The 16,565-nt window shown below is 35.0% G+C and overlaps 3 protein-coding genes and 2 non-coding genes across 7 annotated transcripts; all 5 read left to right on the forward strand.

The window, feature by feature from the left end:
- Nucleotides 1–67: 67 nt before the first annotated feature.
- On the forward strand, nt 68–138 carry TRNAG-GCC (transfer RNA glycine (anticodon GCC)). Its single transcript has one exon. It is a non-coding gene; the product is annotated as a tRNA-Gly (tRNA).
- A 4-nt stretch (nt 139–142) lies between these two features.
- Nucleotides 143–227, forward strand: LOC138884474 (small nucleolar RNA snoR114). Its single transcript, XR_011404665.1, has one exon. It is a non-coding gene; the product is annotated as a small nucleolar RNA snoR114 (small nucleolar RNA).
- An 889-nt stretch (nt 228–1,116) lies between these two features.
- On the forward strand, nt 1,117–6,332 carry LOC104228266 (serine racemase). Of its 2 annotated transcripts, none has more exons than XM_009780708.2 (7): nt 1,117–1,203; nt 2,888–3,096; nt 3,238–3,324; nt 3,412–3,642; nt 5,140–5,213; nt 5,301–5,487; nt 5,886–6,332. In XM_009780708.2, the coding sequence occupies exons 2-7, from the start codon at nt 2,921–2,923 to the stop codon at nt 6,130–6,132; spliced, it is 1,002 nt and encodes a 333-aa protein (XP_009779010.1). In that variant the 5' UTR covers nt 1,117–1,203; nt 2,888–2,920; the 3' UTR covers nt 6,133–6,332. The 2 variants fall into 2 exon arrangements, with proteins under 2 accessions (XP_009779010.1, XP_009779012.1); XM_009780710.2 differs by lacking the exon at nt 1,117–1,203 and adding an exon at nt 1,242–1,264.
- A 1,316-nt stretch (nt 6,333–7,648) lies between these two features.
- On the forward strand, nt 7,649–11,514 carry LOC104228267 (RNA-binding NOB1-like protein). Its single transcript, XM_009780711.2, has 5 exons — nt 7,649–8,072; nt 8,960–10,079; nt 10,340–10,508; nt 10,933–11,049; nt 11,168–11,514. The coding sequence occupies exons 1-5, from the start codon at nt 7,718–7,720 to the stop codon at nt 11,312–11,314; spliced, it is 1,908 nt and encodes a 635-aa protein (XP_009779013.1). The 5' UTR covers nt 7,649–7,717; the 3' UTR covers nt 11,315–11,514.
- A 773-nt stretch (nt 11,515–12,287) lies between these two features.
- LOC104228268 (heavy metal-associated isoprenylated plant protein 39-like) lies at nt 12,288–13,916 on the forward strand. 2 transcript variants are annotated; one of them, XM_009780713.2, is made up of 3 exons: nt 12,288–12,643; nt 12,744–12,825; nt 13,428–13,916. In XM_009780713.2, the coding sequence occupies exons 2-3, from the start codon at nt 12,765–12,767 to the stop codon at nt 13,619–13,621; spliced, it is 255 nt and encodes an 84-aa protein (XP_009779015.1). In that variant the 5' UTR covers nt 12,288–12,643; nt 12,744–12,764; the 3' UTR covers nt 13,622–13,916. The 2 variants fall into 2 exon arrangements, with proteins under 2 accessions (XP_009779015.1, XP_009779014.1); XM_009780712.2 differs by having other exon boundaries at nt 12,290–12,616.
- Nucleotides 13,917–16,565: the final 2,649 nt, after the last annotated feature.

A 16,565-nucleotide genomic window follows, 5' to 3' on the forward strand; every position in this document is an offset into this window, starting at 1 on the left:
TGATAAAGAGAAAACCACTTGTATTTGCCATCAATTTCTCATTTGTAATCAGTGAGAACAGAAAGAAGCACCAGTGGTCTAGTGGTAGAATAGTACCCTGCCACGGTACAGACCCGGGTTCGATTCCCGGCTGGTGCACTCTGAGCTGTGATGATTCTTGCACATTTTGTGAGACTTGGGTCTTCACAACTTTCTGGTGTAGGATGAAACTCTGTGCTTCTGAGCTCTGTTCTTTTATTATTTACTGTATTATTTTTCTAAAATTTGTCATTGTTTCAAAATAACTACATTTTCAATATTATTTTAATTCCCCCCCCCCCCAAATAATTGCCTATTCAAATACTAATTACAAACTAACATGATGAAGCAAATGGATCCAAACTCTAGCTATTAAGCTTTGCTGATTTGATTTTTCCAACTAGCTTGTCGATTAGTACTGAATGCAAGTTGGTTCGGACACTATTGTTTTAAAGAAGTTATTTCTTAGGTGCGAGTTTTACGAATTATTTTGATGATTTTTTTTTTAATTTGCGGCTAAAATATATCTTTCTTGTCTTGTCAAACTAGAATCACAAATCGAAATATATGATCAATACTCTGGACACACCAATCTAGTATTTTGAGTTATAAAAATCTATTCCTATCTCATGAAATTGTAGATAATATAAATTCTTAAGTGAAGATAAAACAAATTATTGTTCAATCTTGCACCAAGTGTATATCAAAAAAAGAGAAGGTTGTTCCGGTAAATAAAAAGCCTAAATATTTTAAATTTCACTTGAAGTTGAATTTCGAAATTTTTAATATAAAAATTCAAAATTTTACAATCCTTAGTCCTTACGTCCAAACGCCTATTAAATATAACAAAGACAGAAATATCTCAAGTAGGAAAGTTGAGAATTGATCATTGTTATTACATAATTTTGTGAATTATCCAATAACATAAAGCACAAAAGGATTTGTGCATTTCCGACATGATAATTAACAATTTATTACACTATTTACGAATAGTTATTTTGCAAATGGCATAAAATTGGGTAATTTAAATTGCAATTTATAAGTTGTATTTCAGAAATGCGACTTTTTCTTTTTTATAAGTTACATTTCTCAAATGATTAGAGACCATTTTTGTATTTTCTCATCTTTTTGGCTGCTGAGTATCTCTCTGCTTCAGTGACTCTTAAGTTCTTGCCACCTATAAAGGTTATTTCTTTCCCTGTTATTATTCTTTCTATTTTCAGCATCTACTTATCTATTAATAGTGGTACTTTATTGCAATTAATTTTGTTAAATTTGCTGTATTGGGTGTAATAGTTATCTGAAATAAAGTCTGTTTTCATGGACCCCAAGTGGTTTCTTGAATTGTTTCAGCTGACTTTAAAGGGAAACTCACTTTAATTATGTCTTGCCTGATTATTGGTGATATTTTACAGTTTCGGTTTAGTTCTTGGTTTTGTTGTTTATATCTGTAAAGTTATCCTTTTTTATTGTCGTTTGTTTGATAAAGAAGACAATAGCTTATTTAAATAAGCTTGTTTGGCTTAGTGGGTTAGTTGTATCTGTATCTTGTTTGTTGGTGCTGGAAAATGTGGTAATTTCATAGGTAGGTTTGGAATTTTGAGTGAGTCGGGGCGAAGTCAGAAGTCTTGTTAAGGGTGTTCAAGATTTAATAAATATGTGTGTGAATAGTAATTTTTGACCTTCATACGTTGTATAATTTGACGGGAGCCTTGGCGTAACTGGTAAACTACTCTTGCAGAAATGTAGGGTAAAACTGCGTACAATAGACCCTCATGATCCGGCCCTTCCCCGGAGTGCACCGGGCTGCTCTTTTGTTATACGTAGCATAATTTTTCAGCGAAGGTTGTTAAATTAACCACCCTCGGCATAGGTAGAGTGGTCTTGTGCCTACAGTCTTGTGCCTACTGCCTTAAAAGACAAAGAATTTACCAGTATAAGGATGAAATGGGTCCTAATAAAGCGGAACGGATAAATATGAGTCATATAGGTGATCCGAACTAGTTGGGAGTTGAGGCCTAGTTGGTTTATTGATCCGTTATATATAGTCTGAGCTGAAGATCATTCATCTCCATTGACCGTAACGCAGGTCTGCCATTGGATGATCTTCATTGAAGAACATGTTCTAAAAGACTGATAGATCTGAATGCTGTTCATTGAAGTCCTTTGGGATCTGAATGCCGAGTTCACGAAACTTGTTATGTGATAAGATACAGTCTTTTATATTGGAAGCATATTGGATGGAAGTCCTTTAGGGTATTCGACCAGAGGCGGACCTATGTGTTAAAGTGAGGGTCACCGGACCCCGTAAGCTTCGGCAAAAATCTTGTATTACATATATGTATATATCTTGAAAATGGTTAATTTAAAACACTTGGTACCCTGAACACTAAAATCCTTTAGGGGACACTAGTTGAACAAAATATGTGGCCCCGTCGCGTAAAAATCTTGGGTCTACCTCTGTACTCGACATACTTTATTCACTATATACTTTGACTGTAACAACCCCTTGTGTACATCATTGTATTTTGGGTCAAAACTAACTTTGAGATCCTTGAGTAAAAAGAATATGCATTTATGCAATACCTTTGGATTTTATTGTAGTTTAACTCCTTTAGGAAAACATAAAAAGACATGCAAAATATGGCTTTCAAGAGAAAATACACACATTATGATACCATGTATCTACGCCATCTTCTAAGGAATGCATGATACTATTCTTATGTTATCTTCTTAGGGTCAACTGATTATATATTTCTAGTCTTAGATCTTCAGGATAGACTTGAGGCTTGAGAGATTCCCACCTCGTTAGTCATTTCTTTTCTTTAATCTTCCCTGGATTGACTTGAGAAATTCCACATGTTTTCAGCTTCGTGAGTGTTGACTTCCATAGAACTTGTTGATGGAATCAAATAGCCCAACATCTTGTGAGGATTATGCTGCTGATATCTCTTCCATCAGGCAAGCTCAAGTACGCATTGAGCCCTTTGTGCACAAAACTCCTGTCCTCACCTCAGAAACTTTAAATTCTATTGCTGGAAGAAAGCTCTACTTTAAATGTGAATGCTTTCAGAAGGGGTGAGAAGCTCTTTAATGATATAGAATAGAAGGATGTTTGTTTTCGTAGCTTCTCTGTGATGTGTGTTATTAGTGAACTAAAATTTCTGCTAGTTTGACTTCAAAAAGTGCTAATTTAAGGGCATTCATGCAATTTGTCAGGGGGGCTTTTAAATTCCGAGGGGCCTGTAATGCTATTTATTCACTTGCTGATAATCAGGCCGAAAAAGGAGTAGTAACTCATAGCAGGTTCGCTCAGAGCTTTCTGGTTTCTGTGGTTTACTATCTTTGTTTGTTTTTCTGGATATAAACTGATTTGCTTCCTGTCGAATTTAGTGGAAATCATGCTGCAGCTCTTGCTTTGGCTGCAAAACTACGTGGTATCCCTGCATATATAGTTATACCAAAAAATGCTCCGAAATGCAAAGTTGAAAATGTCAAACGTTACGGTGGTCAGGTTATCTGGAGTGAGCCATCAATGGAGTCCCGAGAGAATACTGCAAACAAGGTGTTGCAAGACACTGGCGCTGTTCTTATTCATCCCTACAACGACGGTCGCATCATAAGGTAACATTTTTTTCTTTATCATTTATTAATAGATGGTATTTTGTTCCAGTCTGTCGTCTTGTTTAAAATTCTTACTGCCAAGCCTTATCATTACGTATAGGCAAAGCATTAACATAGACAAATGGTCTAGCAAATCTTTTCTTCAAAACACTTTTGCTCTTACGCATCAAAGATTTCTTGCTTTTGTCTCCGCATCCTTCTAGATGTCCTTAGTTGCAAATGTCTGGTACCTTCTGTTGGAATAGTGAGTGAATAAATGGCTTCAAAGTTCCCTTTTCTGTGAGATGAATCCAGCTAAGTGGTGATTACTATTGGTAGGTATGTACATGCAGTTCTGGATTCCTTCCGGTCCCCTCCACCAAGAAAAAGAAACATAAGATTATTTTGCGGTTATTTGTTTTCGAACTCTTGAACCCATATCAATACTGAAGCAACATGCATCTTGTCTAAGTTGCTCCGACATGGCAGTTAGGTGCCGCACCCGTGTCAACACGACACTAGTGTGAGTGTGAGTATGGGATCCGTACCGGATCTGGTCAATCGATTTTGGGTACTTTGACCACGACGGACGGAAAAATTCGAGATGAGATAAAATTTGATTCACGAAATCAGAACCAAAACTAGGGTAGATTTGAAGAAAATAACATATCTTATCTAGGAAATCAATCCTTTACTTATCTACAACTTGAGAATAAAAAAAAATCCACACTTTATAAGCTATACGTAAGTATTCCACAAATTTTTTTCATAATTTAGAGATATTTTTATATTTTAATTTTTTTGAATTATTTTTAGCCCGATCCCTGCACCCGTATCTGTACTTGGATTCGTATCTTCGAATCTTAGAATTTACTTCTCGAAGGATCCGACCTCTAAATCCACACCCGTGTCAGACACCCACACCCGTGTCCGAGCAACTTAGAACTTGGTTTGTCAGTCTTTCAGTTAACCTTCAACACAAGAATGTAAGATTCTTAGATGAAGTGGTTTTGATTATTATATTCAGTATTGGGTGGGAAAACTGAAGTGTATCAAAGAAATTCAGCAAACGACATCTAAAAAATAAGAGAATAAGAGATTAAATGTCTCAGCTTGAGAGAAAAAATTGCTCAACCAGCTGCTACAGGGAATGGTGCGTCAATACTTAATTCTAACCTCTAAAACTCATATCAAAATGATTTTCTTTTTCGTGTAGTATTTTATAAGTAAAGAATGCACTTTGTAACCATTATGTTTCTTTTTTTCCGTCTCAGCATCTAAAAGGTATAAAACTAATATGAGTGTCACCCTTTATTCTTATATTAAAGAATAGACATTTACAGCAATTTTATTACGAACAATTCCAAGTCGAACCTTGAACTTCTATTTGAAGTGTAGTGAATAGTTTTTGATCTTCCAAAGTATACTTGCCCAAAAAAATCAACTGTTTGCAAGGAAACTAGATGGAACGATCTCTACTAATATAGATCTCCATTTATATGTTTCGTGTTTTTACAGTGGGCAGGGTACAATATCACTGGAGTTTCTGGAACAGGCTTCAGAGATTGACACTTTAATAGTTCCGATTAGTGGTAAACCAACTTTTTAAAGACTTGATATATCGTTTGCATGTAAATTTTAATTTGTATGTCATCCACATTTTCTGGTTTCGAATGAAGGTGGTGGTCTAATATCAGGAGTTGCCTTGGCTGCCAAGGCCATCAATCCTGCCATTCGCATTTTGGCTGCTGAACCAATGGGAGCCGATGATGCTTTCCAGTCAAAGATCAACGGTAGGATTACTAAGTTATCTGAAGTCAACACTATCGCTGATGGGCTTCGAGCTTTTCTTGGAGATCTAACATGGTAAATTCTTAGAGCTCCTTCTACTCTAAACTAGTGTGTGTCAATTTGGCGCTTTTCATGGTCAAAGTCAAAGTTTTGTTGGTGGAAACATCGGGATAAATCAATATTTTAGAGATCATGCTATTTTATTGGTTCACTTTTGGTGTATTTACCCTTGCATTAAAGAAGCCTCTTTCTCCATTTGCCCCTTTTAGTGTCGACCAAGCGCCATAAGGCTTTATTCATTTGATATAATGTTTATCAAATGATCTCTAGCATCCGAAACAACCCCTCTACCTCTGCAGGATAGGGGTAAGGTTTGCGTACACATTACCTTCCCCAGACCCACTTGTGGGATTCCACTAGGTTTGTTGTTGTTTAAATGATCTCCGGCATTTACCTTTAACATCAAATTACAGGCCTATTGTTCGCGATCTCGTGGATGACGTTATAGTTGTTGATGATAAAGAGATAATACAAGCTATGAGACTTTGCTATGAGATTCTAAAGATTGCAGTGGAACCAAGTGGAGCTATTGGCCTTGCAGCTGTTCTTTCTGATGGTTTCCAACAAAATCCAGCCTATAGTGAATGCAATCATATTGGCATTGTAATTTCTGGAGGCAATGTTGATCTTGGTGTGATTTGGAATTCGCTTGAGAAATAAGAAATTCCATATTCAATCTCTTGCAGGCGTTATGTTTTCCCTATCGGGGTAGGGGTAAGGTCTGCGTACACACTACCCTTCCCAGACCCCACTTTGTATATTCAATCTCTTCCCTCATAGGAACCAACTTTCATATATTCATGTATTGTGCGGATTCATCATAAATTGATTAGTTTTATGCTGTCAGCCTACCGCAACTATGTTTTTATCCGGGCTTAAGACTGATAATGTGAGCAAGCTCATACGTGTGCAGTAATAGCAATAGTTGTTAGTTGGAAATTACTGGAAAATGAGCTATCTAACATGCAACGATGGAAGAAACAGAAGTGAATTCAAAATTTAAATTTGATAGTTTGACTTTTAAAGTTTTTAGTACGAAAATCATTGTACCTTTAAAATTATGATTTTAGGTCTAATTTTTGTTAAAATTTTAATGGGTTATCACTTATATATATCATTGTTTTGCGTCGAAAATATTGGATTTAGATAGGCCCATTTTCTAAGAGCTACATCCGCCATCAGAAGAGAACTTAGTGAAAATAGCACGGTCTAGCCAGTTTTCGGACTGGTCATATAAAAATAGCCAGCGTTTATCAAATCAATGAAAAATAGCCACTATTTTGCTACAACAGAGACCGGTCCAGTATAGTTCCAGTATATTATGCTGAGTATACTGGAACTCCAGTATATTATGTTGAGTATTTTTTCGGATTTTGAACAGTGTTTTCGTTTAGATTTATCTTTACATGAAAAGTGACTAAATTTCGATTACTTTTGAAACTGTGACTATTTTTGAATGATCACCTGTAAATCTGGCTATTTTTGAATTTCTCCCGAGAACTTAGCATAAGGTTCTTTTTCAAAAATCCCCTTTGTTGGAGCTATTTGATACTTTGGTGACTCGAACCCACGATCCTTGAGTTGTAGGTGGGAGGTGCTAACCAACTGAGCAACCCCTCTCGTCACTTAGCATAAAGTGTGTATTTGATTCATGATTGAATTCATAATCGAGCGAAAGTGTTAGTGGTGTGTGTGTGTATATATATATATATAAAATATTTTATTATTATTCAGTTTATAAAGTCATGAATATAATGATCCTTTAAGTTTGCTAAAAGTGAGTAATTTTAGATTCTATCAATATTTAACAAACCATGTTGTAAATTTAATTGAAACTGTAACTGTAACAAAAGATTTATTAATCAAAAACATAGAAAAGTCTCGTCAAATATTAGAAACACCATCTCAAAAATATAACAGACACTATGAACAAATTAATAACAGCAGAAAATGCAAAAGCTACATCTCCAAATGTGAGTTTCGGCTAAATTTTATTTTTTCATAGCTTTCACTAAATCTAATAACCAAAATTCGTTAAATATTTACTGAGACTAAAAAGACTCATTTTTGCCAAATTTAAAGGACCAAATATTCTCAGGAATACATTTTAGAGACTATTTTAGATTTACCCAAAACATATGGAACCATTTTCGTCATTTTCTATTCCTGCTGTATGCTTCTCTTATAACTACCTTTTTTAGGGTTTTAGATTCCGTTCCCTTTCTGAAGCACGAGCTCCACAGCAATGGATACCCAGCCCCCTCCTCCTCCACCATGTTGGAGCAACATACTAAAACAACCCCCACCACCACAGAAACCGCAAGCTCCGGTCACCTTCACCTCTGCCGTACCACCGGCTACGGCGGCAGGTACTGGAGTTTTGGTCGGGAGCTGCAAGTCGACGAAGGGGATAGCGGTAGCAATAGTAGACGCAAACGCAATAATTCAAGGGGGAGATAAGCTGAATCATTCAGCTGACCGGTTTGTATCGGTACCTGAAGTGTTGAGCGAGATTCGTGATCCTAATTCTCGTCACTCGCTTAATTTCCTTCCGTTCACTGTTGATACTATGGAACCTTCTCCTGATTCTCTTAAGAAAGGTTTAAAAGTTTGATTTTTTTAAATTTTGTACGTATTTGTATATTTATGCGCTATGTTAAATGTGTAGTTTTGTTGATTTTATTAACCTTTTATTTATATTGCTTTGGTTTAGTTACATGAAATTAATCAGTTCGCATAATATCGATTTTTCCTCAATCCGAAGTTAGTTGAGGTCGGCATCGCAATGCTTGCTAACCATTTTGATATTGTGAAGATTCATCATTAATTTCTAGTTTTATTCTTGCTGTCAATTTATCTCAAAAATCTGCTCTTTTATTTGGGCTTGGGACTGGCAATATGAACAAGCTCACACTTTAAGTGAATTTGCGCAGGTGGGGGAGGGGGGTATAAGTAGAAGATACTATGTTTTGCTGATAGCTGAACAAACTTGATAGACAGTTGTGGATGGCTCGATTAAGTCATACACAACTCTCGTGTGTGTGTGTGTGGTTCTACTGATAAGTAAGGTCACATTGTATTATTTTTAAACACCGACTTGTTGAAAGAAAAACTGTGGTGAAATATGTGAAGTATTTTTGTTTTTTATATATCTTTGTTTTTTCTTCTCAATTTGTTTGCTTAATGGCCACTAAGTCTGATTCCAATTGCAGAGGTTAGAGTCTAACTGTATCAGAAAAGTTGTTGAGGTAGCGTTTGATAGTAGCTGAGGCCCAAGAATGTTTATAGTCTAGTTAGAGATTGGTATATCAATATAGATAAGTGTGTGATTTGTAGAATCTCTAGTTTTAGAGAAACCCAGAAGCGTATGTCAGCTCAGGGACATGTGTGAGTTTTAGAGAATGTCCAATTTTAGAGAACTATGCTCAGAGTGTTATTTTTAATCTTGGATATCTTATTGAATATGTTATGTTACCTGTCTTTCCAGTTATCAGCTTTGCAAGAGCTACTGGTGATTTGCAAACACTTTCCGATGTGGATCTCAAGCTCATTGCTTTAACTTACACTTTGGAGGCTCAATTTCATGGAACTCATCATCTCCGGGATTGCCCTCCTCCTATTCACATGGTTAATGTGAAAAGGTTGCCAGAGAAGGAGTTGCCTGGATGGGGCTCTAATGTCCCTAATCAAGAAGAGTGGGATGCAATAGAACATGCAATGGATGCTGGAGCAAACACCAACTCTAGAATTCTTCCCTTGAAAGATTTGAGCTTGAATGTTATTCCTCTTGATCAACAAAGTAGAGATGGTTCAACCTTGAATGGCGGTGATTCTCATTCTGAGGATCAGATGGATGCCGATGGTGGCTTCGGGAAACCTAGAAAGTACCTGCCGCAGAAAAAAGAGGTAAAAATGGAAGGTAAGAAAATGGTTGCTGATGGAATTGATGCATCACAGGGACAATATGATGAGGATGGTGATGATTGGCGACCTGCTGTCAGCCGAAGTACTCATAGGAGATTTCTCAGACGAAAAGCTAGACGTGAAATGTCTGAGACATCATCTAAAATGGATGATATAAAAGATGCAGCTGAAAATGCAGTAAATGAAAACCTTGACAACTGTCAATACGATGATATGGCTATGTCCCATATACCAGAAGAAAATCATGAGGCGAATGGAGAGGGCAATGCGATTACTGAAGTAAGAGATGGTGAAGAAAATCTGTCTACGATTTTGAGTCAAATGCGGCTTGAAGAAGATTCTGCAAAAGATCTTCAAGTTGATGCAGATGTAAACATTCCCCTTGAGGGGTCTGAATCCAATGATGCTAAGCAAGACAGTAAAGAATCTGAAGAAGATGAAGGGGAGAATTTTGACTCTGCTGATAGAGGAGCGGAAGATGCAGAGATGGCCAGCCAGATGGATGAGAGCATTGAAACATCATTTGTAGATGATGACAGCAGTGAACAGAGTTGGATGTTAAAATCCTTGTCCGAGTCAAGCGTGGCTTGTGTGACAGGTGATTTTGCAATGCAAAATGTTATTCTTCAAATGGGCTTACGCCTTGTGGCACCTGGAGGAATGCAGATCCGTGAGCTGCACAGGTATGTACAAGATGCTGTGATCCCCACCCCCCATCCCCCAAATAAGATAAAAGAAAAAAAATGTATTTCAGCTTTGTACTACTCTGTAATATCCATTGTCTATTCTTCATGTTGTCGAGTTATCATGAACGCTGCAAGATGACTATTGAAACGGTCCTTCTATTGAGCCAGTCAATACGCTTCTCCTTTATGCTTGGAGTCCTCTAATATTTGGTTGTATAGGAATGTGATTTGCTTACAGTAGCATTTTCTATTTTCAGGTGGGTGCTGAAATGCCATGCCTGCTATAAAGTTACAACAGATGTTGGTAGGATTTTCTGTCCCAATTGTGGAAATGGGGGCACTTTACGCAAGGTAGCAGTGACTGTTGGAGAAAATGGTATCGTTCTTGCAGCGCGTCGACCACGTATATCCTTGCGAGGGACGAAGGTGAGAAATGAGACCTCATTTTCTAAGCATCTCCAATTTTAATACTTCTATAAATCACATCCTGGCACCTAATTAAAACAGTAACTTGAGTATATGCTTAGCTAAGCTCACATTTGTCACTTTTTTCTGTAAATAGCTGGCTCTTTTTTTTTAATCCAATTACAACAGAATGCATTCCAAAATCAAAGATGAGTGGCTTGTGAGGCATAGTCATGAGGCTTTTTACTCTAAATAATAGAGGGTGATTTCGTGTTAGTTGCACACTGCTCACACATGCGAACTGAAATGTGTTCTATGCTTATCAATCGTATATAAAAGTCGGAATAGACACTGAAGCCACTGCTTAGAATCCTCTCTTTTCAAACTTATACTTCACCTAAATGTCTGAGAATCTTAAAATTTTGTTGATGGCTTTCAATTTCAGTTTTCCCTGCCTTTACCTCAAGGGGGTAGAGATGCTGTTACCAAGAACCCCGTATTACGCGAGGACCAACTTCCTCAGAAGTTTCTTTATCCTAAGACGAAAAAGAAGAACAACCAGGTTGGTTTCAGCAAATGTCTCTTTCCCTCTTTTTTGTTCTTTCTTTCAATCTCTATGATAAATATTTTAAGTTCACATTTTCAAGTTTGCTGAGAAGTTGAGTTGATTTATTTTGTAGGGGGATGACATATTTACTCCGGACACTCTTTTTCTCCACCATACTAGTAAGAAGGCTCCTCTGCAGCCTCCTGTTCGCAAAGCACTAGCTGTTTTCAGTGGAAAGAGGAATCCTAACGACAATCATTATTCTCGTGCTAAAGTTTGAATTTTTGATATAGCCATTCTTATAAGTTCAAAATTTTGTATGAGAGAACTGGGTTTTCTATATTACTCCTTTAAATTATGGTTGAAAGCTGTGAAGATTAATGTGCACCATTTTTTTTTTGCGTGTTTTATGGATAATCTCAGTAAACATGAGATACAGTTTGATTACAAATGAAATTGAGTTTCTGCAGTTCTTGTTTCCTTTCTGGTATTCAGTCATCCTTATTGAAAGGCATAGCAAAATGAAAGTGTAATCATCATTTAGTTAATGTTTCAACGCCTCAACGGCTTTGGTAGATTAGACACATGTTACATGGATTCGATCTTACTGCAGACAAAAGGGAGGGAACTACACATATAGACATTTTTAACTTTATCCTGAAAAATTAAATTGAAAAACTGAAATTTAGGACACGCCGGTTGATATCTAAATAACAGCCCTTAATAATGGCTACCTGCTGTTATTTCTACGATAAAAGCTTGACATTTAAGTGGAGAAGGATAGAGGGTTTACTTAACCAACATTTTTTCTTTGGGGCCCGACTAAATCCAGATTCGCGCTGGAAAGTCTCACAAAGGGGATAAAACGTTCTCTAATAAAGGTGATTCCATAACCGGGGCTCGAACTCGAAACCTCTGATTAAGGATGAATGAATATTTATCACTCCACCACAACCTTTATTGGTTACTTAACTAGCATTATTGTTACCAGTTTCTGGTGTATAAATAGTATCATTGTACCTACTTTCTAATTTATGTCACTCGATAGGTACTTAATTTGTATCATAACATTTCTTTGCTGAGTTTAGTTGGCTTTTCATGTCTACAAAGCGTGACAGGAGTGAACTATGTTGCTTTCATCAGTTAGAGAAGATTGTCAAATTAATATTAAGTCATGGAAAATGCCATACTTATGTTTTAGTTAATCAAGCCATGCATAATAATTATCAATTTTTACACTTTATAAAAGCCTTAATCCATCTGCTTCTTCCCCAAATCAACCCCTCTACTTAACATTTCTTCCAAAACTTGAGTTATATGGTCAAGTTATAGGAGAATTGCACCATATAGAATAGAAAATCTTTCTTAATAAACTAGGCGACTTGCTAAATCGACGCTTTCTTGTTCCTCCCTACGTTCTATACGAATCCTATCATCCTGACTAATCTGAATTCCTATCGTGTAGAACTATTAAAGGAGAAAACGCTCCACATCAAGAGTTTTTTCATTTTCAAGGCTCGCACACAACTTGTTCCTATTAATTCCAACACGCTATCAATCAAAGATACCTCAAATGGGACAGGTTTTATATAAAGCATTCTTATTATAAGTTATTACTCTATTTGTTGTTTGTTTCCTTCTTTTCTTAGTTTACAAATTCTATTGCTTAATTTTTTTTTTTAAATGTAAATATTGGAAATCTTATACAGCAAAAGTTGGTGGTAAAGATTATGACAATGAGCGACGAAAAAACTAAGCAGAAAGCTATGGAGGCTGTTGCTGATATACATGGTATTCAAGAAAGCTTTCGAATAATTTTCGATGATTTGATACGATGGAAGTCATTTTTCACAAAAATAAATAAATAAATAAATAAAGTTTATCAGAAAGTCATTGGTGTTTTGTTATTAGAAAAGGTTTTCTTGGAAAACATTTTCTATCTAAATGGGGAAAATGGCATCCCTCACTTCTCGTACGAAAGTCATTTTCCTTGCAACTATCTTAACTTTTAATATCATATATGTTATTTAATCCAACTATATTATTAATCTTCTATAATAGGAAAATTCATAAAACACTCTCCGATTTGCTAATATTATTAGTAATCTTATATATATATATGCTTTCTGAAAATATTTTTCGCTCATCAATCAACCACCGGAATATATTTTCCTCGAAATTTTTCGTGAAAAACTCATCCATGAAAAATGATGTTCGTTAAATTTTTGCTCACTAACCAAACATCGAAAAATATTTTCAATAAAAATGACTTCTGTTATACCAAATACAATCTTTATATGTTGCAATTTTCCAATCAATTTTTTTCCCATTTTTTTGTTTATTTTTACTCATATATATGGCTAGTTATAGTTTTTAAGTTTTAAATGTGATAGGAGTTGATTCAATAGCAGCTGATATAAAGGAGCAAAAGATGATAATTTTGGGTGAAATGGATAGTATAGCAGTTGCAAAAAAGTTAAAGAAAGTTGGGAAAATTGACATAATTTCAGTTGGTCCAGCTAAACAAGAGAAAAAGGAAGAAAAAAAGGAAGAGAAGAAGGATGAAAAGGCTGTGGATAAGAAATGATCAAATAGATGCAAATGATATTTACATTAATTATATTATCAGTGCAATTTAATTTATTGTAACAGGTTATTTGTCTCATTTTCAAGCAATTAATTTCACTTATTATAAATTTTATTTGATACTGTAAAATAATTTTTATATTGTCAATGTATCGTATTGTTACTTTAAATACGATGTTTGTTTTGATTGTTACTTAAATTTTATTGTATTGTATCGTTAAATCCGTCATTACGTAATGACGAAATGTGCCACTTTATGTAACGATCGATTTGGTGTGGTCGCGTCATTACCTTGTCTTTTCTCTCAATCTCACTCTTCATTAATTATTATTAAATAATTTTATTTTATCATTTACCCTGCCTTTTTATATAGTAATTTTACCATGTACCATAATTTTTCTTTATAATATTGCAAGTTTATTCTTCATATTGATGATGCGTGATATCATGAAACGATGACAAATTAAGCAACACAATTTATCGAAATATTGTATTCATTAAACAATACAGTACAATACGATACATTATGAAACGATATGTAACCACCATCCAAACAAGCTGGATTATCATTGTTTAATTTGTAAATTAATTTGAGTTTGATATCAACTCTCTATAACAACATCCCTATATAATAGTCATTCATTATAAAAGCCCAGTTTTTCCGGAACCGAATATTACATTATGTTATAATATATATCCTCTATAACAACACTTCACTATAGCAGCCAATTTTTTTTTTTGAAACAAACGAAGCTATTATAGAAGGTTTGACGGTGTTTATTCTCATTTACTTAGCTTTTAGAATCACATCAAGCAAAGGTTTGGATAACTCGATCGCAAAATTCAACCATTTCACCTATTTTAAAAAAATCCTATTATTTTCGACCGTGCATATTTATATTGTATATATAATTATTAGCTTTTTTGTTTTTCAAAAATATAATAATATTACCATCACTTTTCAAAGGCGGCATTTACATGCACGCAGGAATAATCCTTTCTAATATATAGTAGTAGTTTAATATGAATTTTTTATACCTAATCATGCTGAAAAATCAGAAAAACACGTAAAAGTAGCCTGTCATAGTCAAATTTGTTAAAAATAGCTCGTTTGCATAGATCAACTTGCAGTACACTGGGGCATGGCTAGAAGGTAATGTACGTTTTTTAATCCAAACTTTTAATTATTTGTACTAATAAATCCATTTTTTTATGTACAAGAATTAAATTTAAAATCCAATTACTAACACTTAATGTCGGTAAGTTCACACCCCGGCTCCACGATATGACCAATACATATTTAAATATGCTTATCCAACGTACAACATCCCCGGTGTAGTTTCACAGATAGGGTTTGGGGAGGACAATGTGTATGCAGATTTACCCCTACTTTGTGAAGGTAGAGAGGTTATTCCTAATAAACTCTCGACTCAAAGGAGGCAAAATCATAGTAATGTTCGATGGAAATATGGTGGTGGAGAAGCCTTATAAAATTAACAACAACAACAACAACAACAACAACAACAACAATAACAACCTAGTATAATCCCACAAGTGGCATAAGTGGGGTCTGAGGAGGATAGTGTGTACGCAGACCTTACCCTTATCCTGGAGTAAAGATGCTCTTTCTGATAGACCCTCGACACAAGAAAATAAAACCTTATAAAATTAAGAAACAATAATAGCTAGGTAATACGATAATCGAAGCAAAAGAAATAATAGCTAGTAATAAAAATTTAAGAATAAGAAAATACGAGAACCTTCTACCCTAATGTTCAACCCCACCCTCCTATCATATACAATCAGACCTCTTTATAATAGCATCCTTTTATAATAACACTTCACTATAAAAGTTAAGGTTTTTTGGAATTAATTTTTATGTTATGTTATAATATATGTTCTCTATAACAACACTTCACTATAATATCCAAAAATATTTGGAACAAACGAGCCTGTTATAGATAGGTTTGACTATATATAACTAATTTTCGTACAACCTCACATTTACTTACCTATCACGGATCACTACTTTTAGTTCTTTCTAAAAGTATAGCCTAGTTGCATTTGTACCTAACCATTTTGAAAATCAGAAAAGACACGTAAAAGTGAGCTATCAAAGTCAAAATCATTTAGGGTGTGTTTGGTATAACGAAAAATGTTTTCCTTAAAAAACAAGTAGTAATTTTATTCATTTTTCGGTGTTTGGTACGTAAATTAAGAAAAATGGCTTCTCAAGAGTATTCACAAAAAAATTAGATATAATAAACATGAAGTCGTAAATTTTCACCAACAACCTTCCGAATCCACAAATTTCATAAACTTTCGAAATCGCGAAATTTTAAACCCGTAAACTTTATAATTTCTAAACTCGTAAACTTCCAAACACATAAACCTCCGAACTCATAATTTTGGAACTTGTAAAATTTTGAATCTTTAAACCGATAAATTAAAAAAAAATTAAAACTGAAAAATACATTTAAAATATATTTTTTTCGGGGGGGGGGGGGTGACAGTAAAACGAAAAAAAATAGAAATTTAAATTACAAAAAAAAAGTAATTTTTTTTCTGTGCGGGTTTGTGCGGGTGGGATGGGAGGTGGGTGGTGCAGAAAAACGAAAAAACAGAAATTTAAAATTGCAAAAAAAAAATTAAGGTAAAAAAAATATTTTAAAAAAAGGGGGGTGGAGGGTGGGGTGGAGGGATAGTAGGGTGGGTGGTAACGAAAAAACTGAAATTTGAAAAAAGAAAGAAGCCTTTTTTGAAGAGAAGGGGTGGGGTGAGTTGGTGAGGGTGAGAAAGGTTGAGAAGGAGTTTTGAAAAATATTTCCCTTCTCTTGATAAGGAAAACATTTTCCAGAAAATATTTTCCTTTCATACCAAACACACCCTTAAACAAGTGCGTGCATGCATGTATTATTTGTTGCAATATATATATATATATATAT

Source organism: Nicotiana sylvestris, chromosome 12 (assembly GCF_000393655.2).
Source record: "Nicotiana sylvestris chromosome 12, ASM39365v2, whole genome shotgun sequence".
In the NCBI taxonomy this organism is placed as follows: Eukaryota; Viridiplantae; Streptophyta; class Magnoliopsida; order Solanales; family Solanaceae; genus Nicotiana; species Nicotiana sylvestris.